General features: G+C 33.7%; 1 protein-coding gene across 1 annotated transcript in view; it reads left to right on the plus strand.

Moving 5' to 3' along the window:
* Positions 1-6,599: 6,599 nt before the first annotated feature.
* Positions 6,600-27,612, plus strand: part of Smp_161030 (hypothetical protein) — a gene marked incomplete at its 3' end in the record, with an annotated part of 29,070 nt that continues 8,057 nt past the window's right edge. The window contains exons 1-7 of the mRNA XM_018793699.1: positions 6,600-6,761; positions 6,805-6,962; positions 10,162-10,273; positions 10,327-10,378; positions 12,566-12,602; positions 23,088-23,243; positions 25,433-25,527. Of these exons, the coding sequence (XP_018648185.1) occupies positions 6,694-6,761; positions 6,805-6,962; positions 10,162-10,273; positions 10,327-10,378; positions 12,566-12,602; positions 23,088-23,243; positions 25,433-25,527 (678 nt within the window). The 5' untranslated portion in view covers positions 6,600-6,693. The remainder of the gene's footprint in view (positions 6,762-6,804; positions 6,963-10,161; positions 10,274-10,326; positions 10,379-12,565; positions 12,603-23,087; positions 23,244-25,432; positions 25,528-27,612) is intronic.

Consider the following 27,612-nt stretch of genomic DNA (forward strand, 5'->3'; position numbering starts at 1 on the left):
AAGTAAATTTATATTGAGTGACGTTCACCCCCCTGATGATAGGGTAGTTTATTTAAATCAATGCACTACCTGATCCATATGTACGTAGAATCCATATTTACACCAGACATTATTTGGATTAGTAACTTCTCGGGATTACTTCCACACGAAAGCAATTATCTTCACTGATTTTATTTCAAGGGAGCTTATGAAAAATATCTGTTTTAAGTCTCATCCAACTCAGAACCTTGATTACTGAGTATCTTTTCACACTTTACCTCAATCAACTAGTCCCAAAAATCAAAAAACGTCTTGGACAGATATGTAACTGTATTCAATATAAGCCAAGTTGAACAGTAGTGAATTTTTGTAAAAAGAACGTTGGTAAAATAATATTTAAGCACAAAAGGATTCTTCAGACCTTTCCAGTCATCCTGTAATGCTTATCGGCTGAGAATGTGCCAGTCAGTGTTCTCCAACACAGGCCTTTAAGGAACATGCCTTGATCCAGTCTGTGATCTGCTGAATTCATGTCTTTCAAAATTCGGACATATTCAGTCACACCGATCAAACTTGACTCCAAACACCATTTGAGAAGTTCCACTCTGTCAAGGTCGACAACTAAACATGTATTCGACCCTGTTTGTCCCTTTGCTTAGTACCATCTGCAAATACAATTCACCCTTCCTGAAGTTGTTTCTGTCACGCTTTCAATAAAAAACTTAAAAGGACGAGTCTGTCTTTTTATTATGTTCTTAGAAGTGGTTCTTAGTGTACATATTCTGCCCTACATTCACTCAAAGCGTATACCTCATCATGTCAAATAATATATAGATATGTGTAGATTCCTACTTACTAGACAAGACAGATTTTCTTAAGTCTTGTAAGGGACCACCGAGTAAGTAATGCAGTCGTTAGGAAACGGGTACTAGGTAAGGATGGCAAATCGATTAATGAAGTAGTGAAACTTCATCAGTTGAGATGGCTGGGACACGTGTTATGTATTCCCAGCCAACGACTGTCCCGACGTGCAATGTTTTATGGTGTAGGAGTTGGTTTGAAGAAAGCTTGGGACAGCCAGACCCAAACGTGACGCAAATCCATGAAGTCACTGACAAGTGGACTGGGTCATGTTGGTAGATGTAGACTACGTGGTTGGAATCCACGAGATGATAGCAATCGATTGTTAGAGACCTTGAATGACATGGCTCAAAATCGTTTGCAATGGCGAAGGTGCATCCACTCTTTGTGTTCTGCCAAATTCTAGTCTGAATTTTTCATGTCTCTATCTTTTTTCTCTTTCCAAATTTATTTCATTGGATTATACTTCTTCAATAACATCTTCGAACCCTAATCTTTTGGATTACTGCTTATGCTCTTACTAATTCTACCCTAATAAGATTTGAATCGACAACTGCATCTCTGCGCTAATGTATTATGACAACTCGAACTGATGTACGTACGTACGAAGTTCTACGCTGTGACTGACTGACTCACTGACAACCGGCACCAAGAGGGTACAAGTATTTATAGTTAGGACGGAAGATATTTAGTACACTGTCATAAGCCGGGCTTCGTAACGAAACACCAAATGCATACTGGAACCACATAATGCAAGGATAAAGCACAAAAGCAAAGTCGGAACCGACTATCCTAACAACAGACTATCAGGAACAAGGAAAAAATGCAGAAACAGCAGCGACTATGAACACGAAAAACAATACAGGTCGGTTGGTTATTCATTTACATTAGGTCTATTCAAACAAATAGGATAAGGAGGCTCATGGGTTTCGAATCGAAAGCACAAACAGACTATGTAGAACGCCGCTAGATCACCGAGTATAGTTCATACAAATGACTGTCTTCAGAAAGTGTCGTCAGATTTATTAATTTTCGCTGACTATCTGAAACCTAGGAGAGAAGTTTGAAACCGAGCTGGTGAGTTGGCACTTCAAGAAGATCCGACACGTATTCAAAATTGAGCGAATAACAATGGATTTGATTTTAACATTTCAGATTGTATTGTAGTTCATCTGAAACATGTTGCAGAATATGCACATAGCTTAGGTTGTTCACCCCTAGAGATATATCGAGTTGTAAATTATCTTGAAGTGTTGGCACCATATGATTTAAGGTCTTACACTAATTGCGACAAAAATACCTTTTGAGCAAAACCTGCACTGGTAATATTGAAGCTCATTTTTGGCTTATTCGACCGTAGAACTTTTAACTTAATCTTTAATAGCCTGAAGCGTATGCAGAGATGACCAATTAAATCAGTTCATGAGCTCAAACTCATGACTGATTAATAGGGTCTCAAGTCACCGTATCCCTGTGCATTGTTGTATAGGTTACCTCCAAATGACTTATTGCATCCTAAACAGTCTTAGGCATCCCATTTAATACATACTTTAGCTCATTCCAAACACAAACTATGGAGTAAACACCCAGAAATTATAGACACCAAACCAGAAACTGCATGCACACCTATTACTCTTTACGAGGGGGTTAAATTTTGGGCCCACAGATGGTCTAGTACTGCGGAGAGTGTAGAGATTCGGCTCTACCTCTGAAATGCTATCACACGGCCATACGTATAAAACTACTGTTAGGGACGTCGTATTCAGTACCTTTCTCACGGCATTACTGTTGTTTACGAAATTGAGAGGACGAAAAGCGAATGTTGGGTGCTTTGACCGGGTTGGTGGATATGGAAGACCCATCTAAGGAAATTGGAAAACCGTGATTCCAAACATATGGGCTTCAGGATCCCGAGGAAACGAATGGCGTGTGAACTAATTGTTGGCCTCCATCAATCATGGGACTGCACATCCTTACGTCGTTCTACTGTATTCAGGATTAGAAATTTAGGTCAAAGGCCCGGGCAGTGGTGCCTTTGGAAAATCTCCTGCTTCGGTTTAGGCAAACGGGCAGTATCCCAGCCCTCACTAAAGTTGAATTATTTGTTTGTCGCTTATCTTTTTGGTGCCTTCTTGTAACAATGTTCATGTGTTGAAATAAATAAATAAATGAAGTTGAATTTTGGAATCCACTGCCGTTTGATGTTGTTCGTAGGACCTTTTAGGAGTCGTTTAAGGGAAATTTCGACATATTTTGACGAACAGAGTTCAGTTCATCAGTACCATTTACTCATATTTTTCCATGTAAATTCAAACATACCTATATTTCCGCCTGGAAGTATCGAAGATCTTCTGCAACTAGATACGGGGCCTTTATAATTAGAAGCTCCCTATGTTCCATCCAGAACCATTCGATCATCTTCGTATAACTCAAAAGTCATTGAAGGACGTGTGGTGGTATTGGTGCTAACCACATAATCCTCAAAGCTTAATATGAGGCAACTGGAAAATTAGACCTTAAACATGTAACACTAAGAGAAGGTGTTGAATAATAAATGCAGGAACATTCATAAAATCGTACGTCATATCTCAATCTTGCAGGTGTGGCCATTCTTGTATATCTTGTCTTTTTTATTCATATGAAATATATTGTTATATCTCCAGCTTCAACTTTTCTTTGGTAACACCAAACATTATATTGCTGATTATTAAGAAACAACAAGTCAGATTAGACAATGATGTGACTTATAGACTAGGTTTACGCACCATGAAAAATCTACAATTTTAAGATTAGCTCAATTATTATAGCAGAACCGATAATGAAGTAGATCGTAATTCTACAGACGTACATGTACTTCATTTTCACCTTTTGAAGTTTGTTCATTGTTTGGCGAAGTCCCTAAACGTTTGTAAGTGATGTATATTTACTGTAAACTAACCGTATGTTTAATAAGATAACCTGTAAACTTTCGTCGCTGTAGAATCTTATTCCCGAGTACTATGTACATCTGATCGGAAGACAGTCTTCAGATTGAAATAGGACCGGTATTTTGTAATGGGTATGTAGGCAGTAAAATCAAATGACATGTACAGTAGTAATAAAGATTAGTCAAAGTATAACGGAACTGATTAGACACTACTGAACTATAGAATAGTACTAGCATATCAAAACAATAATCGGACATTTTCGCAATTTCATCACATTTTCAATGGCATTGGCATTCGACTGTCCATTAATTGTTATGTAATTACTATGTTCTAGTATTACATTTTAATCAAATGAGACAGACACTACATCAGAGAGCTTAAATCTTTGTCGTATTGAAATAAATTAAAAATACCAGCCAGACATATCAAATATCATAAGGTTAGCAGAATGGTGAAATAATGTTAACAGATAGATATATTAATCTCATAGGCCAACCGATAGAACTGAGCTAGTGATTTTAGCTGTTATGTTTCATTTCAATGTATTGTTGTGTGAAACACCAGATGATTGCAACCAATTTGCTGTTATAAACGACTTGAGGCTTATGTGAAGTATATTTCATGCACAACAAACAACAGAACATCCACGAGACACATTGATATTCAGTTACAACTCATGCAAAGTGTAGTAGCAAGGATACCACGGTTTAATTCAGACGTGTGATAGTAAGAGTGAATGTGATTGGATACTTATTATGGACAAACAGGCTCTCAGCCTACTGAATAACAACTATATCATTTTCCGCCCCCATATTTATTTCTATTCCAAACTCACTGAGGTTGACTACCTGTAATTGAGTGAAATATAGTATTACATAGTTTTCCTTCAATTCTCTATTTGAGTTGTTATTCGTGGGCCCTATATAGTGTCGTTTAGTCGCATCATAATGCATTATTCCTGTATACAGTCTAGATGACTTACAAATTTGGCAGCCCGGTTCAGTCTTACTATTGTAGTATGGTAGTGCAGACCATCAACGTCGGTGATACGTGTCGAAGGTTGGGAACCTACTCGAAATGGTTTAATCTGAAGTCGCACCTGGGGTCAATTAGCGAAGCGGATCTAATTTTGGTCAAACAAAACACACCTGAATCATAAGGTTATTCAGTAGTTTTCTTAGAGTTTGCAGAGATAAGCAGTCAGGAGCAAGCGATTCGCTTCGAATTCACGGTGCATTTGTCTAAACTGCTTTCGTGTTAAATGCGGACAACTGGTTTCAATTATATGGGAATCACTATATTGCATAGTTCGGTCAAAAAACATGAGTTTATGACCAAACAATGATCTAACAGTTTTTAACAAGTACGAAAATTCATGAAGCATCAGAAATTCTTTTCTAGACAATAATATATTTCAAACATCGTGTGCTAAACACTTATGCAGCTTTTTAGCTACCTCTTAAATCCGAGTAAAAACTATTGCTCTCAAGGTAAGCGTAAAACCAACACAATGTTCAAATAAAGATGTCCATGCTGTATCAACAATAATGTCATTGCTAATGAACAACCAGGTGTGTAACGGTAGATAAATCCGCAAAGTTACTAGTTCTTTATGTCTTAGAAATTGATGCTTACCGAAACAATTTTACTGAACACATCCTATCTGAAGGCACTCAGTCACGCATTCACTACAAATAACGAGCGAATGTTTCGTGTCACAACTGGCAGCCATCTTGAAGCAAAGCTTTCTGACATATCAATAGCCTTCTAAATGTATCTTTGAACCCCCTTAATATCCGACTTCTGATTTGACTGTTATTACACTTTGATTATAATGGTGTCACGTGTGAACGTGTCATAAATCTCTGAATCTCTGCAGCATCTTTGACATGCAAAGAGGTAATTGTTAGGATATCGATCGAATACGGACTATCGGCAAACTTTTCCACACGTCCAGATTCAGTTTCAGTGTTAAGATGCGTTCATCAACATGCTTTTCTCACAATACATACACTCATGTAACGTTCTTCGGTTCCGAGTCAATAAACAGATAAACAAATATGCTTATGCGTTAAGAACAATAAAGTTTTCTATCCATAAATCTGGTCAAACTATCAGAATAAACAGATTCTCAGACATGCGCCTCAAACTCTATGGTTTAGTACAAAAATCGATTCGAGAAGTTGGAGTAGTATTTTCAGATCAATATTACGGTGCAGAATATTTACTGAGCGAAGTTTGTAATGAAATCTAGTAGAGAAACAAATAAACGCCTTTTGAAGTATGAGAACATCAAAGTCATTGTCTTAAATCTGAAACATACCATATTTTATTCGTCAAATAGTCTGAATATCTTATAACGAGAAGGAAATTAGATCAACTAAGTTATTACCAACACCAACTCTTATAGGCTTACAACACTCACTTTCGTTTTGAAAATCTGTTTTTTTCATGCATTCGTTTTCTTAACTGTTTCGAGTTTCTTATAAATCCTCTGTCTTTTGTTCTTCTCAAAAATCTATTCTATCCAGATATCCAACCTATCTCCTTGTCAGCGACAAGTTAATATATATACTATCACTGGAACTTTTCTCTGATAATATGTTATTCCTGGAAAATGACTGAGAAAATATCACCAACAGTTTACTTTAGCGAGAGTTTTTTCCAAACCAAAAGACAAACTAAGAAACATTAATACAACTAAAGTAATGAAGATTTATGAAACATCTACTATCCCTTGGTACACAATCCTGAACGTTTTATGGAAACTCCAGAAAGTGTCTAGTCAATGAAATGTGTGTTTAACCATTTTGATTGTTTTTAGTTAATATTATCAAATTAGAAGTAATTGGACATTCGTACCTTGTTTTAGTTCATAGGTTATAAAATCTATCAAAACTATAATTTGTTTACGCTCACTGCAGCTATGTACTGTTTAATTCTCTCCAAACAGACTTTCGGATCAGGGAATTTGAGTACTGCTTTATACATAAGGTGAATCAGTTCTAATTGTCTGATTTTTATGCGTATGGTTTAGAGAGATCTTTGAACTATATTTAGAAGCTGAATTTATAAAAATTGTTAACATCAACTGTGAAAGTTCCTTAAAAGATATAGAAAACTTCAACCAATCAACCGCAAATCCTAAATTAGTGATTGCTCTTCATTTACGTCAGTGCTCGCGTCTTGTCAGTCGTAAGTTCCCCTTGTTTTTCCAATCATCCATTTTTATCTGTGTTTTAAGATTCAGCAATGCACAAAGTATCGAGCGACATGTAAACTAGAAAAAGTATTTTCGACTTGTGTAAAGACTTGCGAACCATGTAGGGCTTTTCCCAACAGTTCGCCGCCTAAACTGTTACAACAGTTCATTCGTCATCTTAGTACCGTTTAATATTTAGAAACAATTTCAGTATACTTTAAAAATGGATGACGCACCTTGATTTCTGATTCTTTTAACCGATTGCTTGACTTTATAAAAATCTCTGAGCTATATAGCTTATTTATTGCTCTAATCTAGAGTATATACATGCATTTGATTAAAGTGCCTCTCAATATGTTAGCACAAGAACGTGGATTGTTCTTATTAATCTTACCAATGGAAATCTTTTTAACAGTACAATGTTCTTAAGCTGGTTCTACAGAAAGTTCTACTGCCTCACAGTTATGAAAAATTATCTCACCTAAAAGATCCTTGCAGCATTTGTTAGTCTGATGTGAAATAATTGGCTCCGAACTTTCATAGTCTCTTTGCATACAACTATATGTTTTTCACCTCAAAATGAAAAAAGGTAAGACACGTTTTGAATCCCAAATCATTATTTGGCATTTTTCACCTGATACTTAGATCATTTGGCAATCTTCCGCATTATAGCTGGGAAAGATTTGGTTGACTCTGATTAGTTGTACAACACTATGTACTTTTAAATCCAACTTTGTTATCACTGTTTAAATCTTCTTTTGAGGTTGGGATCTTTTTGACACCTATCATTTAATAGTATAAAGCAGTGCAATACACTCAAAATAGTTTCATCAGCTCCTCAGTATTCAGATAGCTGTATCTATCCTTCAAATTTCTTTACACAGCTTTTAGACATTATAATACAGCATATAATGTCCCTCAAGTCATGATCATGAGTTAACCTAACTTACAGTGACTTTATGAGAGACTTTACCAAGTTCTAAAACTTTTCTAACCAAATACATAAATCTTATTATCATCCTTATTTCTGAGCATTAAATCATTTTAGAAAGACAATCAACCGACGAGATTATATGTCCTAATTAATCAAACCACATGCTCAATAGTGTTGGATGGGATTACACTATAGATCATCAGTGGTTATGACTTTAATTTTTTTTGCGACACCAAAATGTTTGGTCAAGGCTATCCAATGCATATTAATTTTAACTAGGGAAAAGGAGAAATCAATAAGTCGTCAAAAATGCCTGTTAATCGGGCTTATAAATATTTGTAAAAGATATAAGAGCAATTTTTGTGAACATTTAAAAACTGTAGATCATTTCTATCCCTACGTAAGCAGTAGAAAAAAAGCGAAATGTGTTACACAAGATAAAAGTTCCTTGAAGGGTAATTACCGAGAGCTATACTGAGTATGTAATTAGAAGTCAAACTTATGTTCAAAGTATCCCTAAACCGTTTCTTAACGCACCTCAAAAAGCAGTCCAAAACTTGATCGCTCTTATAAAGTGGACTAAAATGCTGTCAAGATCTTACATTCATTGAAATATGGGACGAATAATACATGACCGAGTGTTATACATTGCTCTTTCAATAACCCATAATAATATTATTCAATCGGATAAGTCTGTTAAACTCAGAAGGTCTAAAGTTTTACAATGTTACATTGTTTGCTTTTAATATTGGACGGTAATTGAGTGATTGTTGGTTTATTGACTTTCTAACAGTCAGTAAGCCAAAGCACTGAAATCTCTAAAACGTCCAAAATTAGTAGTGCTGTTTGTTTTGCATATGTAAACTAATCATACATACTTTGGATAACTGGCAAAAGGCTTGCCAATAAGATACTCATTTTTACTAAAAATCTAGACTCTTTTATTTATTATTTTACACTCCTTTTATTCATTCTGGACAGCTTTGTAAATTTTCTGATGTCTTATTCCATAAGGTTGTTAGGAAGGTTATATATATATATATATATATATATATATATATAAGCATGGACATACGATACTTACTAATCGTTTCGATAATTATCAAATTAAAGTTGGATGGTGATTGCAAGACTTGTGAATTTGGTGTGAGTTCAGCCTACTTATTAGTCGGTTGCAAGTTATTCGTAAGACAGCCTTAAAAAATCATCTGTAAGCATTTTCTGGATACAAAAGATTTTCATCAAAACACATGTTAGCTACTGGAGATCGCTTTGGCTTACTTGATCGTTTAGTTAGTGCATTCTCTTATCTCACTCTTTAATCTCATGAAACGTTTCTACATTTAATCAACCACAGAGTAGTGGTCAGTACCACGTTATTTTATATTTTCAGTGCTGAACAAATTTTATTGACATTGTTGCAATATGTTTACTAGTCTAAGTAACCTATCACAGAGTAGACTATATTTAAATGTTAAGTGATAAGTTGAAGTTGACAGGAAGTAGTAGACATAGGTTTTAGTCAGTCATGTCTCGAATAGCACAGTGGTAAAATTTCAGATTGTGAAGGTGTTTGGGGCAACCTCGAGTCTACTATTGAGCATCAGCTCACACAAGGTTAAAAATATTCGCTGCTGAAGACGATTCCTAGTCACATCCCGATTTCCATAGGCCTTAATTCAAAAAATGATGCATAAAGACATTCTTGTTGTCTTGCTTTAAACTGGTCAATTTAACAACTAATAACTAAAATTATGTCAACCATAACAAACCTAAAATCTAAGCGGAAAAATAAGTATGGTTAAAAAGATACTGCATTTGGAAAATCTGGATCATATACAATAGGTTCAGTTATTAGTGGCTTCTGTAGAAACCCTAAATTAAAACAGATTTCCAAAGAAGAGCAAGAATATAAGCTGATTTCGATCTTTTTTAAACTACAATTTAGTGTCAAATTTCAGGCAACATGTATAAAATCCCTGTTTTGTAATCTGGCTTTGACCGAAATACAGAAACACTAGTAAATTATTTTGTGGTTTTGAGTGCCTCGGTAGCTGAGTTTATTATTTTAGAAAACTCATCATTGGTGTTTCTTATTTTCAGACCTACGCTAGTTATTGAATATTATTTGTATATGTTGGAAGATGACAAATTTTCACCATACATGTGGTTATTTTTTATATTGGTGAAGCAAGAATAATTAAATTCATTATTCATATGTTATTCGTAATTCATTTACTTTTGTCATTGTTTTGAAGTGCTAGACAAAAGTATACCTGTCCTTTCAATTTGCACCGGGACTGATGTATATATGGATAGAACTCATGAGGTATATCTGAAGCTGATGACATATTTAGTTGACCGAAGTTTGTAAGTTTTATTGCTCTGCATTGATTATCCGTTTAATTGTTTTCTCACCTTAGTGCAGTTGTTTTGCTTAACCAACCAATGTTGAAGCAGTTTAAAGAAACTTGGGTAAGAAAATAAATTACGATTATTAAACGGTATTAGATAGTTTGTTTTAAAACAATGCTTCGTACAAGTTACAAAATAGCATCATCTTGACATATTAAATGAAGTTGATGTGTAAATACGTAAGAAAGCAAGTTGATGTGTCTGCCCTTAAGTACCTCGACAATATTTTGATTTCGGCTGGTAGTTATTTTTGGAAAAAGGCAAATGAATAAGTTTGGCATACATGGTATTATTTGATAGAAACAACCTTGATGTATTACCGGTTATTTTGTTATCCACCGTTCACATGTTTTAGAAGAAAAGTTTCTCTAAACATTAAACCATTTATACCACAAGACCCCACAAATAAATACAGTATTGGTTTGTTACGAAATACCTGTGAGATATGATACAAAACAATTCAACATTGATAACTTAATTTGTTTTTTTAAACATCTGACCCAAAACTTAGAAGAGTTTATCAATTTTTATTCATCAAAAGTCAATATTTTTGGACTTCATAAAGCTACTTGTAGAATCACTGAGTTAGTTTAACTTGAAATGATATTTAATAAGTTTTATTTTGAAAAGATAATTTATTGGACATATTTGGTATTTTGTATGCACTAACTGTTTAACAACGCGTAACCTCCATCTTAGGGACGCAGTTTCTAGCAATAAAATCAAACTCCTAATCTCAAAGTACCTTACCCTAGTCCTCCTTTATTTTAAACAAAGACGTCTCACGACACTTGATTTTTACGAGGAAAGAATTTCGGTAGAGTGATGACCATTTAAATCTTTCGTAAATTAAAGTTTTCAGCTGGTTTCTCCTCTCCCGATTTCCTTATAATATGAGGTTGAAGAAGTTGCACATATATTTACTTCGTAGCAACTGTGTGCTGGATAAACTCGGTAATAGGCATATCAATTGTGGATGACTTATCCCTGATACTTGATGATTCTGTCCCAATGCACACTTTTGATCCCAAGAAACACAACTTGTTTGGGTTGTAAATCCAAAGCTTAGAGATATGTTAATACATTATCGTAGCTATGACAAATGAGTCATCTCCTAATAGTCATCAGTAGTTAGTACGGTGTTACAGTATTATACATCAAACAGAGAATCTATCACTAAACTCAATTTTATCACAATTTCCAGTCTTAAAAACGACACATATCATTTGAAGCAATTTAAATATACCAACTAAATGTCTCAACTTTGCAGTTCACGAAGTGTCATATTTAATGTAACAAAGCACCAACTTGAGTTTGTTTAACGACTTTGCGTTTCCATTGACATTCGACTTCGTAATCATTTATCTTCCTTTACTCTGATGCCTATAATCATTCGTTTGACTCACATTTACTTTGGCCAATATTGTATGCGACTACACAACATCTAATTTTACGTTACTTATGTTTATGTTATTAAAATCAATGTAACTGATAATCTTGCAGCATAGTTTATATTTTCTATGTGATTCCCCAATACTTTCATATCTTAAAAGCTATTAGTGAAGAAATTCTAGAACCCGACCATTTCATTTGGCATCAGTTAATACGCTTTTCGCTCACTTTTAGCTCTGAATACTAGTTTCTTCATGAGCAGCCATAATGTTACTCTTATATGAAAAGCAGTTTGATTTCACAACAGATCGTCCTTAGTAAGTTTAGACTAACTATTAACTCGTCAAATACTTTAAAACTGAACAAAATGACTGATATAACTTAATTTTAATTAATCAGTATTGTAACTTACGTTCTACTCGTGTTCAAAACTTAACCAAGGATTACATGTAAATGTAACTAAACTTCTCAACGATAATAAACGAGTCATTTAGTATCCATCAACTAATTATTTTTCAGGCTACTATTTTTGTATTTTTAAATTCCTGGAAACATTGACTTGAATCTAATAAAATCTTATTCTCTCTAAACCCCGATCAGTTTTTTTGTTTGCTCCAATATTCTCAAAAATTCTTTGGATGTTTGTGCTAAAATTCGATTATTTACTTTTAAATGAGATTAGATATTCAGTAGCTTATATGTTATAGACATAATAAATGTTGCCAAATTCTTAATCAATTCGAAATATGAATAAATAGCATGTAGAACTTATCACACGTTTGCAGATATATATATTTTTTACAGTTCACTTAAAATAATCCACCTGCTTTTTTCCATCTTATACAATATGTTTAGCCTGATTATCCTGGTCAGCTGCAAGTCATACACCAAGGTAAGCATATATAACACTCGACTTTGCCTACTGATTGCTATCATTTATCTGGTTAATGTGTTTAAAAAACCAACTCGTAATACTGAATTTCCACTTTAAATCATTTTGAGCTGTCCTTTTGCGGTCACTTCATTTTTATTTCCTCTCAACAGCCTAATTGTGATATCAGTAATCAAGGTTATGTTCATCGTTAAATGAATTTTGTAATGTATTGCAAACGATAATAGAAAACATACTTCTTTAATTATTTTATGTTGCCACTTTTAAAGCTGAGTAAGGAAACTTCATATAAGCGTCACTCACCAATCTTATGAATATCAGAATACAACCATTGTATTTAAATTAGTTGTGCTGAATTTGCTTTGGGTTTCAGTTGGTTAACACGTTTTTACCTCAAACGGTGAAGCCTTCATGCACACGATGAATAGAAAGGTATTAAAAACCAACGTCAAATGTAAGTGACTATTTGAATGATGTTAATGATCAAAAGTTTCTGTTCAGTGGTATCTTTATAAAGTGAGTGTAAATGTTCATGACAATGGTTCATGATTCGTTTTCATGAGCTACCTCGTATAATAATGTTGATAATGTAAAATAGCTAATGTGATCCAGAATTAACAACAAGCATAAAATACAAATTTGGATTATAGTAGAATACATTCCGACAGTTAACTGTTTAATTGAATTTAAATAAATCATTTTTGTCTACTGAAGTTAAGAACCGTGTGGTTTATTTTCACACATGAATAAAGCGGAAGTTTATGGATTTAAGAATGTGATAAACAACCAAATATTCATGATCGCACATGCAGTATGTGTTCATCATTCTATTGACAGCAATTAATAAGGACTTTATGACAGATGTTTACCCAAACATATTTGGTTTTATCTATGGCCCCTTTCTCAGTTTATATTCGTGTTTGCTCTCTAACGATTTACGACCGAAACGTTTTGTGAACCATTTAATTTTCATGTAAACAAGGGATCTTGATTTTCAGCGAGGCCATATCCACAATAAACGCTGCAGTAAATATCATATACTATTTACCGTGTTAAACCAGACTAATTAATAACAAACCCAGTGTGGATATTTAATAAGTTATGGCTCCATGATTTAAACACTATCGATCATTGCGTTAATTATAAAAACAGTTTTTATCATGAATATTTTTGAAAGCTGACCAATATAAGCAAAAATAAAAGTAGTAGGTAGCGCTCTGTTTCTCAATGTTTTGCTGGAATATTCTCAGCATGAATTAAAACATGATACACCATAAAGAATTTCTGTCTTTGGGAGAACATTTTGAAAGTTTTGAGCTTCAAGCTTTGACACTAATATAAAGAAACATCACCAACTATTTATTTACTACTGAATAATCAAACACCACTAACGTTTTCAAGAAAATTATATTTCTTCAGAGTTTTACAACTTACGCATGTTATTCCCAACGGAGCATAGACCGCCGACCAACATTCTCCAACCCACTCTGTCCTGGGCCTTCCTTTCTAGTTCTATCCAACTTTTGTTCATTCTTCTCATGTCTGTCTCCATTTCTCGGCGTAATGTGTTCTTTGGTCTTCCTCTTCTCCTTTGACCTTCAGGACTCCACTTGAGGGCTTGCCTTGTGACGCAGTTGGGTGATTTCTTCAATGTGTGTCCTATCCACCTCCAGCGCTTCTTCCTGATTTCTTCCTCCGCTGGTTGGAATCTGGTTTGTTGTCTCCCACAATAGCTTGTTGCTGATAGTGTCTGGCCAACGGATCCGAAGTATCTTGCGTAGAAAACTGCTAATAAACATCTGTATCTTCTGGATGATGGCCTTCGTAGTTCTCCAGGTCTCCACCCCATACAGTAGAACTGTCTTGACATTTGTATTGAAATTTCTGATCTTGGTGTTGGTTGAGAGTTGTTTTGAGTTCCAGATGTTCTTCAGTTGCAGATATGCTGCTCTTGCTTTGCCAAATTTCGCCTTCACATCTGCATCAGATCCACCGTGTTCATCGATAATGCTGCCCAGATATGTAAAGGTTTTCATATCCTCCAATGCTTCTTCGTTAAGTGTAATTCGGTCGGTGCATGTTGTATTGTATCGGAGAGTCTTTCTTTTCCCTTTGTGTATATTGAGACCTACTGCTGCTGAGGCTGCTGCTACACTGGTCGTTTTCTCCTGCATTTGTTGTTGCGTGTGTAATAGAAGAGCCAGATCATCTGCGAAGTCTAAATCGTCCAGCTGCATCCTAGCTGTCTATTGTATCCCGTGCTTCTCTCCAGATGTTGACGTCTTCATGATCCAGTCGATCACCAGGAGAACGAGAAAGTGTGAGAGTAAGCAACCATGCCTAACACTGGTCTTTACCTCGAACTATTTGACAGTTTAATTCGTCATAGGAACTCTGTATGATATTGACTATCTTCTCAGGTACACCGTAGTGTCGAAGAAGCCTCAATGGTGTTGTCCTGTTCACACTATCAAATGCTTTCTCGTAGTCAATGAAGTTGATGTAGAGTGATGCATTCCATCCAATTAACTGTTCCACAATTATCCGTAGAGTTGAGATTTGGTCAGTTCTGATGCTCCTCTTCACTTGCTTGTTTAATTCTGTATATTCGGCTTGTGCCTTGGCTTTTTCTGCTCTTGTTCGGCTGATATTGATTGCTGTCTTCTTGTTTCTCCCTTCTTCAATCTTATCCAGTGTACTAACAGTGATCCATTCCTTGTGGTGAAGCGCTTGTGGCCCAGAACCTCCTGACATATTGAAATGATTGCCCCTTTTATCCCTTTCCAGTTGCTCTCCATGGTAGTTCCCTCTCCATTGAGTAGTTAATGGACGGCCTGCGACTTGTTGTTGAGGGCTATCTTGAACTTGATGAGATTGTCAGTATCCGGAAGAAAAGCCGTATTAAACGTTTGTGATGTTGTCCGCCCAGTTGTCCAGTGCTTCTTAAGTTTTAATTTCATCTTGGCGACCAGTAAGTGATGATCTGAGGCTATATCAGCTCCTTTCCTGGTTCTCACATCCTCCACAGTCCTCTTGAACCTTTTGTTGATGCAGATATGGTCAATTTGGTTGTGCATAGTGTAGTCCGATGAAGTCCATATGGTTTTGTGAATGCATTTGTATGGGAATATAGTGCCGCCTATGACCAGTTTATTGAAGCCACATAGGTTTGCAAATCTCTCAACATTTTCGTTCATTTCTCCCAGTCCATGTTGTCCCATGACGTTTTCGTATCCAGTGTTGTCCATTCCAACCTTGGCATTGAAATCTCCCATCAGAATGGTCAGGTACTTTGTTGAGCTCTTCTCGACGATTGACTGCAGCCTATTGTAGAATTGATGTTTAACGTCTTCTTTGTAGTCGTCGGTAGGCGCATGGCATTGGATGACGTTCATTGTAATTCTCTCTTTCTTTGTTTCGAAGGAGGCTTTGATGATCCTTGGACCATGAGATTCCTATCCTATAAGTGCATTTTGTGCTTGTTTGGACAGCATCAGTGCAACTCCTTGTGTATGTGGGGCATTTTCTTCTTCATGACTGGAGTATAACAGAAGCTCCCCTGAAGCTATTTGTTGTTGTCCAACCTGCGTCCAATGCGTTTCACTGATGACAAGCACCTCCAGGTTGTATTTCCTCATTTCTGCAGCAATTTGGAAGACTCTTCCGGTCTCCCACATTGTACGAACGTTCCATGTACCTATAGAAATTGTCGCTCTGGTTGTTAGAACGTGCGTCGGCCTCATGACTTCCGAATGAACTTGGCTTTCATCATGAGGCGTCATAATTCTTCCTTCAACTCAGAGGGAAGAGTTTAAATGGTTTGAATAATTTTTTTCTGCTTGTCGTTTTTTTAGCGAGTTAGTTTTCTACGGGATGGGGTCGCTAACCCCATGCCCAACACTCCTCCTTTATCCGGGATTGGGACCGGCAGTAGCCCCCGCAGGAGCTACAGGCGGAGTCAGTTCTGCAGTTATCATACCTATAACCCTTTTAAAGATGAGATTGGAAGAAAGGCTTTATGATTAGTTAACCAGGAATCGTGTTGTTAACATTTTGTCAGATGTGTAATCAAAATAAAAGTATCTACTGCCTTTACTTAATCCTATATATGTAAAAAAGAACAAAAATTCAGTCAAAATAGTCAGAAGCACTGTATAAAAATAGTTTGTACTTCGTAAATATAAAAATTCACATTTTCTAGCATTTAAATGAAGCAAGAATAACCATATCCTTGGTTTGTTTAGATTTTTCAGTAAAATTAACTACCTGAAATTTCAAGGATCTATTTTGCTATCTTGCATATCAGTCATTTTGCCTCATTTGTCGAATATGTTGCATCACTTAAAAGATTACGATCAGTTAAATTTTAGTATTTGAGTTTTTTATGTTCTTTTACAAAATGATCAAAACATAATTGTTATGTTTCCCATGTTTCCAAAAACTGTTTAAATCTCTTAGAGCAGTTGATACCTCTCGTATACATAATTTTATTACACTTTTTAATTTAACTCTCTGTGTAGAGTAGATACACTTTGAAAGTGAAATAGATATATTTTTTATTAACTTAAATCGAAGTACAGATTTCATTACACAGAATGGCGAAATATATAAACAACTTGACTTACTTTGTGTTTCATGTTCTAAATACTTAAACTTTCTTAGAATGTGACATCTTTAAACAAAAATGCACGATATAAAATTTTGTTATTAGCACAAAAATTATTATTATGTCATCTGGGTTGGTGATAAGAAGTATTTAAGCCTATAGAATCTAATTATCTAGAAAAAAATTTGATCATTAAATGTTATGAATTCGGAAAGGAACTTATGAACTTTACATATATTAAGTTAGTCTCGAAAGCACAATTTTATTTTTAATTATTTTTGGAAAGATCTCTGATAGAATTTGTCTGTTATGAGCGGCTCGTATCAATTTCATGATGATTTGTATGTAAGGAAATATATGTTGATGTCATTTAACTGTATACTCTGCTGCTTATACTTATTTTAGGCTTATTAGCCTACTTGCGCTTTCAGTGTTAAGATTTCAGACGTTGCGTAGAAGATACAACATTCTATCTAAGTATGTGTAGTAAATATATGGTGCTTAAAAATCAGACATTAATGGTAAAAGTTTAATTAACAAAGGTTATTTCTCAGTTATCTGATGATCTCGCATGAACATACATTATAAACATGAAAAAATGACAATTTTTTTCAAATAGAAATATTTCATATATGACTACTGATTAATAGTCCTTATTTTACATCCAGCCTCTGCGTATCTCAAATTCAGTCAGTACAATGGATTTACCAGAACTTTATTTGCTAAATTCGTTAGCTTGAAACTGTTAGAGTCTTTTTTTTGTCAGAGAGCTTAGATAGTTTAAAATTAATCAAAGAATTGTTATTACCAAACCACTTTTTCTTAATAGATCGAAATATTTTAAATAAGTTTAGTACTTGGACATACATTTCGACTAAAGATTAATATCAAAGAAATTGAGAAAGATGATTGTGTCTTTAATTCAGGATAGATTTTTTAGCAGCAGAATTAACTCACATATTTGTAAGACAGCTTATATCATACATTTCACTTCTTCATGATCATAATTATCACCATGTTTGAATTTGAATTTCAAGTCGGTGTCGGACTATGTGTAAAAAATATTTTCCTCAAGTAAACCAACAACAATCATATGTTTACACCTATTTTGATTGTATGTATGTGTAAAAATATACATCAAAGTGTGTAATTTGTTTCCTGCAATAACACACTACTCAAATAAAGTGAAGAATTCATTTGCGTATAAACTCGTCAAAATTAGTACATATTCAGCAAAGAGGTAACTAAAAATAAACAATATTGTATGCTTATTTGAAATTGCTTTTACCTTAAAACTACTTTTGGAACTATAATAACTCTATGAAACAGAGCACATTTGTTGTTATAACGACATTTTTTTTAGAAAATGTGACTATTTAGTATAACCTTTTTAGAATCCAAATGTTACAGAATATTTGTAATAATACCATATTACCTTGGATTAGGAGTAATTCGATGCTCTATTTTTGATTTATCGTCTAAAGCAGAGAAAAAGATCCGTATAGCTTTTTCTGTATATATTATCGTGGTGTGGGCTACTTATATCCACACAAATAGTATATAACGATGGCCAGGCATTTAATGTATTTCAGTAGAAGATCGATAAGGAAAGAACGGAAACGAAACGAAATTGGTATGAAAACGTATGAACAATAATAATCGGAGACTATGGACTGATATTTGCAGAAGGAATGGTCAAGATTGAGACAATTGATTGATAGTTTGCAAATTAACTGTTTACTGTATGGTTGTCAGATTTCACTGAGATGGTCCCCACTCTAGTTCTTGCTCACTACATTATTAAATTATGTTTTGCATGTAGTCCCTTGGTTTAACTTGTAATTTACTTTAAACTTCATGAAAATTTCTATTGAATTCAAAGAGCTTGAAAGATTAATAAATAAATACTTTGATTCTTTCCTTCAGTTATATATAATTGGCTAATAACATTCCCAGCTAGTTTTCAGTGTAAGATTTTCGGTTTCGTACACTGGTGGTATTAATTTCAAAAAGGCTAGAAACTGACCAAAAACTGAACATTAGCGCTTCTTAACGGTACTCACCATTCAGGAGACGTTTTTCTATTTTTAATTTTACTTAGTAACAAGGCTACTCATCAGACTTATCCACTGTGAAATTATCCAAGTAATAGTAAATGGAAAAACAAACTAAATGAAAATCAGTCTATTGACAGGTAGCATTTTCTCATGATAATTGTATAATATATATGATTTTTACTAACAGTCAAATATTCATCATGGACCTAGTTCAGCGTGCGTTTTTTGCTTATGCACTGTGAGAATAATTCATTCAGGTATGCGCTGTGTTAAGTTTATTTGATGGAGTTCTGTTAATCAGAAAATATAAATGATTACATTCCATATATACTAATAGATAACCTTTATCAACTATTAAGTATTAATACTTAAACTAAAAAAACACTTTCTACCTTCCATGTTGAACTAAAGCGTACTAAAATAGAGAATAACCAATGAAATTTATACTTCTTTATTTTCTTTAACCGTTGTTTCATGATGCTATTCAGCTGACGTATTATTAATTAATGGGAATAATTTTTCTTAAGTTAGGGTAATATATCCTTATTGAAGTATAATATCTGTCGTGTCTTATGACTTCGAAATGTATTTTTTCCTCTTTCATAATTCAACAAGAAATCGTCGTTAATGTATAATAATCTATTGAACAAAATTATGCACACAGAAACACATGTATTACATATGATGATATTAGTTAGAAGAAACATTTGTACTTTTAATGATAAATGCAAAAGAATCAAGTTAAGTAATATATTTGTGATTTCATAGTTATAAACTTTATTTTGTCAGTTATTTACTCTATAAATGCTCACAGTAATTTATCTTAATTCTTTTAAAATATTTGCTGAGAAAATTTTCCTTTATTACTATATTTTTAATGACATTAAAATTGATTACCAATATTCTTACAAATGATCAATTAAGGACTTTTTTCGCAAGAGTCGAAAAGAATCAAAATGTATAGAGGTTGATAAACCGAAATTTGACACGTATTTGTAAATTACATCATGTGAATTTAATTTATTATATATATATATATATATATATATATATATATATATATATATAAACACCATAAAGTAGTGACTACTTTCAAAGCTTTTATTCACTGCCCAAGAGAATTAAATAAAACAGACTAAGAAACATTATAGGTCCTGTATTCATGAATATTTTGTTTTTCTATCAATTATTATTTATTGATCTGATTTACTGGTAATGAACAAAATGAGTGTGCTAATTTTCTTTTTTTTAATAAATATTTGGATGAAATCATCGAGGAACTTGATTTGTTTTATTTATTCTTATAAATGAGTCAGATCTTCACATTATTTGATACTTTTTTTAGAGAAGGTTAGTCTTGACACTTTTGTGAATAATACTCACAAATTATTATTGTTCTCAACCTGATTATGAAATAGTACAATCTAATGATCACCCTTAGTAAATTCAGTATATTAATACTTCAATACTAAACTATTAAAGATAGAAAATGTATTTTTATTTGTGAACTAATTTTTATCAAAAAATCATTTGCTCAACTGATTATTAATATTGGTACTAAATTTAAAAAAGTCCTGTGTTTATCATGAAATTTCTGAATGTGTATTGAATCAAGCTTTTAAATCTGTGTTTCGTGCCAGCTAATACCAGTCATCAATGAAAATCCTTAATAAATTGATGCCTCTCATAAAACTCAAATTTATGTCGTCCGGTATGATGAATGTGTTATAAACGTAGTGATGCTGATTATGACTTTAGGGGTTTCTTGTTATAACAGTCCTTTCACTTTTTACACGTATGTGGGACCGTTAATTTACCTTAGACGAATATCTACATTAGATTCCCACCCAGTGTCTATTCTACAGGACTTCAACACAACTCAGATCAAGAACACGAGATTAGCCTGACTATAACGTCAATATATTTCCACACCAAAATCCGACACAAAGAACAGTCAATCAATAAGTGTCCATCAACAAGGAACAGTTAATACATAATAAGGATAGGGGAATATATATAACACATAAACACCTGTCATCCTATCTAATGTCTGACTCATCAAGACAACCAATCACTGTCATTCTCGCCCACACATCAGAATGTTTAAGCAAAATCATCTGAAATCAAATCTGCTGTACTAAATTTATTCAGTTAAATAACTCATGTAGGGAAAATAAAACAACTTAAATTTGATTTTGTCTCTGTTTAGTATAATATAGATATGAACTTTCACATTTAAATCACAACCTCTATTAAGTAAAATCTGAGTAATGGGTTATGGTCACCTTGATGTCATTATACAATTAGTTCCTTTTATGAGTTCAATTAAATGCAGATTTTAAAATCTGATTTTTTACAATCATTTAATTTTTAAGATGATTGGCTTGTAGTGAATATGAAGAAATCTGTGAATCACACTTTTCCTAATTTTTTTTACTTCATATGAACTCATTTATAAATCTTTAAGTAATCAACACTCTTATTTTGTAAGGACTTTTACTCAAATAGTTTCCAGGTTTTTAAATCTTAAAATTAAGAAAACAAAGTTCAACGAAGCGATCTCTTTCCAACCAATTTATTATCAGAAGGGGTTTTGTGGAGATTTCAGTATTTTCACAGCCGTCCAGTGCTTCCAGGTTTTCTTTGGTGGTCTAGCTTCAATTGATTCATGATTCCAACTATGAAAAATCGAATTTATTATCAAGCTGTACAATCGTATATGTATGAAAATGTTTTGTTAAAGTACTAATTCCGTGAGGAAATGTGAACACTAATAACCAAGATTATAATACTAGATTACATAATACAAGTAATAACAATAGATTTAGTGAATATAATAAGATGATTAAAATGAATAAAATGTTTTTGTTACAATAATTAAAGGTCATAGAGGTGTAAAAATAAATAAGGTAATATGATGAGTATTCATGAAGAAAATAATGAGAATATAAGACATAAGTAAAGGGGAATGCAGTAATAATAATAATAGTAATAATAATAACAGAATGATAATAATAATATTAAGGCCATGGCAACGATAACGATAAGACGTACTTCTTTTGTACACATAGTCCTGGTTTAAGCTCATGGATGGTAAGAGCTTCAGATATTTTTAGGAGTTGGATACGAAGAAATCTAAGTAGATTTGAATGAATCATATCAATAACCTTAAAATCAAACTGTGGATCAGTAGGATGATTACAGTCGATTAGGTGTTCAAGTATAGAACTCCTAACTGCTTTCCTTTCACCCTTGTAGAACCAAACTGGGATATGTACTCGTATCCGAGTTGAAAGCGAGCGCTGGCTACGGCCGATGTACCTTGCTCCGCAAGAGCAGGTGAACTGGTAGATGCACATAGAGGCGACCAGACGTGGGAGCTTATCTTTTATGGATACAGAAAATAAGTTCTTACTAATGACATTTTATTCATTTTAATCATCTTATTATATTATGGTTAATTTGGTTATTTATTCTCTGAAGAAGTGGCTTACACTGAGTCACGAAACGTCAGAAAATCTATTTTTTCTACTCATTGGGATATTACCAATATATTAATTTATTTATCTTATTATATTCACTAAATCTATTGTTATTACGCGTATTACGTAATCTAGTATTGTAATCTTTCTATTACGTCAACTTGGTTATTCGTGTTCAAATTCCCTCAAGGAATTAGTACTTTAACAAAACATTTTCATATATATATATATATACGATTGTACAGCTTGATATAAAATTCGTTGTAAAGAGATCCGTTCGCTGAACTTCGTGTTTTTGATCTTAAATCTTATTTTATTTCTCTTATCTTTCACATTGTAGCAATACGGGTTGACATTGAGGACGCAAATCACTTTAAAAAGGACATTCTGACGGCAGTCGAATCTAAACTAGGAGTAAGGTTGCAGCCGTTCTTCGTTGTTGTTGGCCTTTTGAGAGATGTAAAAGATCCAATGTTCGCACTTCAAGCATTCCTAGGTAAACAATTTCAATTACCACTATAATTTTACTTACAACCTGTGACTACTTATAAGTAGGTAAATTAGATTTATGATTTTATTATATGGCTTACAAATGTAACCAAGGTTTATTTCTTTCTCCTACTTCAAAGCCGAATTAGTTTGCCAATTTATGATATTGGTTGTTGGTATTAGGCTTTTCAGTGGCTACTGCTGGTAAAAAATATTTTATAATTTTAGATTAATTCTTAAGGTTTGTTAAGCTGATATTCATGACTGAATTTTGATCAGCCTCGGCATATGTGAATCCTGTGCGGATTACCTCGATATGGTCATTTTGTCACACCTTTTGTTAGAAGAACGGATTGGGATTGACAGTGTGATCTCGAACACCCCTATATGGGACTTTTGGGTACCGAGTTATCCAGTTAATGACTCTTGAGTGGTGTGAAACATGCATCCTGAATTTTACTGCGAGCAACAATCCATTTGTTCTATGGAATATATTTTTATCTTCCTCGCATCGTCAATCTGCTTCTGCATCGATTATTAACAGTGATACTAGGTTTCTCCCGTTAATCGACGGAGTTGCCTGGGCCGTGTAATCTTTTCCCAAAGAGAACTGTTTTTCCGACAACTGATAACTCCTATTTAATGACAGACCACATACGTAAATAAGTCCCCCCCCCCTAACTAGACCCGAAGATGTTGATTAATTTAGCACCACATATAGGTCTTCAATGATGCTTATCATATAAACTTTAAACCATTGGTCTAGAGATTAAAGGACCGTAAGCGAAACCGATGGCCCAAGTTTTGATCCCGTTGTTGGGGTCCTGGATGCGCACTGAGGTCAATTTGTAACCTCAATGAACATCTCAAGTGAATATCGAAAGATATATACTAGTGTTACGTTAATTACTACTTAAACTTTGAGCGACCTATGGTTTGTTCGAATTTGACTTTTACTAACACAGTAGACTATTTATGTTTATATAGCTATCGTGGTACACAATCAAATAATATTGATTATAAAAGTTGTTTTTAAAATATAGAGTCAGGTCTTAGCAATTATTAGACAGTAAAAATCAAGTTAAGATGAAGAGGGACTTTTGTGTTAGACATCTAGTCCTGAGTAGTTTTCTAAACTATTTAATGTTACCCCTTCTCTATACAGTGGAGCTGATCACGATTAGCTAGAATAAACCAGACATGTGTTCAAACATTTACTCAGTTTTTTTTCGTTCACTTTGGCTGAAACTATAGTCATTCCTTTCCTTCGTACGGTCAATCACAAATTATATAAATTAAACCCCAATCTCATTTATTGTATGTATTTTCCCAACCTTGTCTTACGAAGAATCCTAACTGCACATATACCGTATTACTATGTTCGCAGTATAACAAATTTAGTATTTTCTACATTTTGTATCAGTCACATGATTTAAACTTTGTTTACTATAACTCACTAAACTATCATACCGTTTTTTGTATGACCTTTCAACCTTATAATGAGGCATTTCACAAGTATGTAACATGTAACTGATTCAAAATCGATAATTCTCAATTCACACCCCTGTCAATTCCATTCACATTCGGTATATATATGCCCTAGTTTCAAGTCTTTATAAACTTATATTTGTTAGGCTATTGAAGACAACTGCTTATTCAGAATTCTTCCATTTTGAGTATGCTGTGGAAACCTTTAAATTACTGAAATGATTTATCAACTTTTCAGTTATTCTGGATTTTATGTGATTACTTCCTAAAATATTCTCCTATTTATCAGTCACCAAAACTCTAATGATGCCTAAGCATAAAAGATATTGCGAGACCAGACTAATAATTAAACTAAGTAATTTTAATATAACTAATTTAATGGCATAATTAAATAGTAGTCAGAAGGGGTTTTGTGGAGATTTCAGTATTTTCATATTTGAAATCATGAGTCAACTGAAGCTAGACGAGCATGGAAAACCTGGAAGCACTGGTGAGTCCTGGGTTCGAATCTCGCGAGGTGGGATCGTGGATACGTACTTCCGGGGAGTCCCATAATAGGACGAAACGGCCGTCTAGTGCTTCCAGGTTTTCCATAATGGTCTAGCTTCAATTGACTCATGATTCTAACTATGAAAATAGTAGTCACTTTTTTCCGTACTTCGTTCAAACATTTTTTATATTTCTATTTTTTGGTTATTGTTTCCCCAGAATGGAGAAATCAAGATGAAAGAGAGAATAAAAATTCGAAAGTGACTTCAACTATTAATCATAAATCTTATAATCTTTTATACGTTGGATCAGTTGTAAGTCATTCAATACTTGTTATGCTGTTGTTGTAATTAATATGAATGTAAAAATTTATAACAAAAAACACCAGCTCAAGTCATTATTTTCTGACTGAAATATAGATTAATAAATAGTGCATTGTTAAGTGTGATTATATGACATGTTAGGTAAACTAGTTTGTTGAACTGTTATGAGATTACTACAAGTAAGCTTGGTGGACGAGTTCAGACTATCGTTTGAAAGCTCTAAAGTTTAGGAAATTATGCAAGCCTAGATTTATATTTTTACAATGTCGTATATACAGACAATATTGATCTATATGTCACGATGTATTTTTACTCAGTATGATTTTTTCAGTGTGCTGTTTTATTTCTTTTTATACAATAACACGTTAATTTGATGGGCATTTTATATTGACAACAGACGTAATATAATATTTCTTTGCTTGTAACATATTTTTTCCATTCTAAAAGTGGACCCTAAAAATATTAAAATGCTGAATTTGTATACAGAATTAAAAATGTCATTACTACTTAATAGAATAATTTTAGTGATTTTATGATGCGATGTATATAATCTGTTTTATTGATATATAAAGAAACACCTTTTCAAAGGTACCATTGCTTAGATCCCACTATTTTTTACGATCTGGTTTGAACAATCGAACATCATCATTTTGAAATTAACATAAGCTAATTTTGGGGACTAGTTTTGTATTACTATTGGGACTACTCCGAAAACCACAACAAAGCCTCAAGAGTCTCTGAAGGAGTCGAAGAGATTCCATCCAGTCAGAACCTAATAGAACTGTCTTTAATATTTAACGTGACATGCTATTCTTGGACAATTGTATAACTTGCCTACTTGTGGATTGAACGGATTACAATGATGTTACAACCAATACTAAAAACTATGAATGCCCCTGTTCTTTGTACACTTTCGACTCTTACCAAATAATCGTTTCCCGTACTTCTTCCGTCTTTTGATTTGCGACTGTGAAGTTTTACACGTTCGAGTGCCAATAGTTGTATACCGTATTTTTCCGTAATCAAATAGGGGACGTAACTGTTATATCTCGAACCTTGATTCTTAATATGCCGCGAACTACTTGACTACTTGAACGATAGAACCCGCAAACGTCGCAAAAGAGAGAAGACAAAGACTGGTAAGCAGGAAGTTTATTGCCCCAAACAGTGTCAAAATATAGCACAGAAATCTCGTGTATTTATAGTTTTTGGCTGAAAGTAAATTATCATTTGGGTCAACCAATAAGCACATAGGTATCAAACTAATCCATCCAATGGAGAAGCTCCACGTTGGCATTTCTAGAACATTCCCCTAGCCGTGATTGGATGGAATGTCTGCGGCTCTTCCTGGGCTTCTTAGGGCTTCCGAGAGTCTACCGACGGGCCGTCCTTACAGTAACAATTACTGCTTTCAATTAATACTACTGGAGATTATAATTTAGACCTTGAGGTAAAACATTGATCAAGTCAATATTTTCAAACATGTATTTTATTTGTGAATGTTGGTGATTACTAGCCAACTGCTCAGACTGAAATATGTCTGAATTCTGCTTTGTTTGTATAATTTACAGATTCAAATGGAATTAAATAAGTGTATTTAACAGTTATGAACATGATATCTTGATGAATAACTGATCGGTAATTGTGAAGCCATATTTTTTATAGAGAGTTTATAAATTCCGGATTCATTATTGTTACTTTTAATGACAAAATATTATTCATTTTATTTATGAGTCTGAGATTTTTCATGTAATCAATGAAAATAAAAGAAATGTATCAAAAGACTGTTAAATATGGTGATTGCTTCGAGATTTTCAACTTTTTAATACTAACTGTAAGAATGCACTTTCTGAACTCGGTACTTCAGGTGTCAGTTAGGATTTACTTCAGTCTGAGTAGTGATAAGAACGCATAGAAGACAAAACTTATAAATGTACATCACTTAGAACTCTGTAAATAAATAAATATAAATGCTTGTTCAAGTGTATCCTCAACATTAATCACCAACCCAGTCACTTCACTTCTGAAATCAGATGTAAATTGTGCAACATAAAATTTTAGGTGAAGACTTGTAGT

The sequence above is a fragment of the Schistosoma mansoni genome, chromosome 1 (genome assembly GCF_000237925.1).
Source record: "Schistosoma mansoni strain Puerto Rico chromosome 1, complete genome".
Taxonomy (NCBI): domain Eukaryota; kingdom Metazoa; phylum Platyhelminthes; class Trematoda; order Strigeidida; family Schistosomatidae; genus Schistosoma; species Schistosoma mansoni.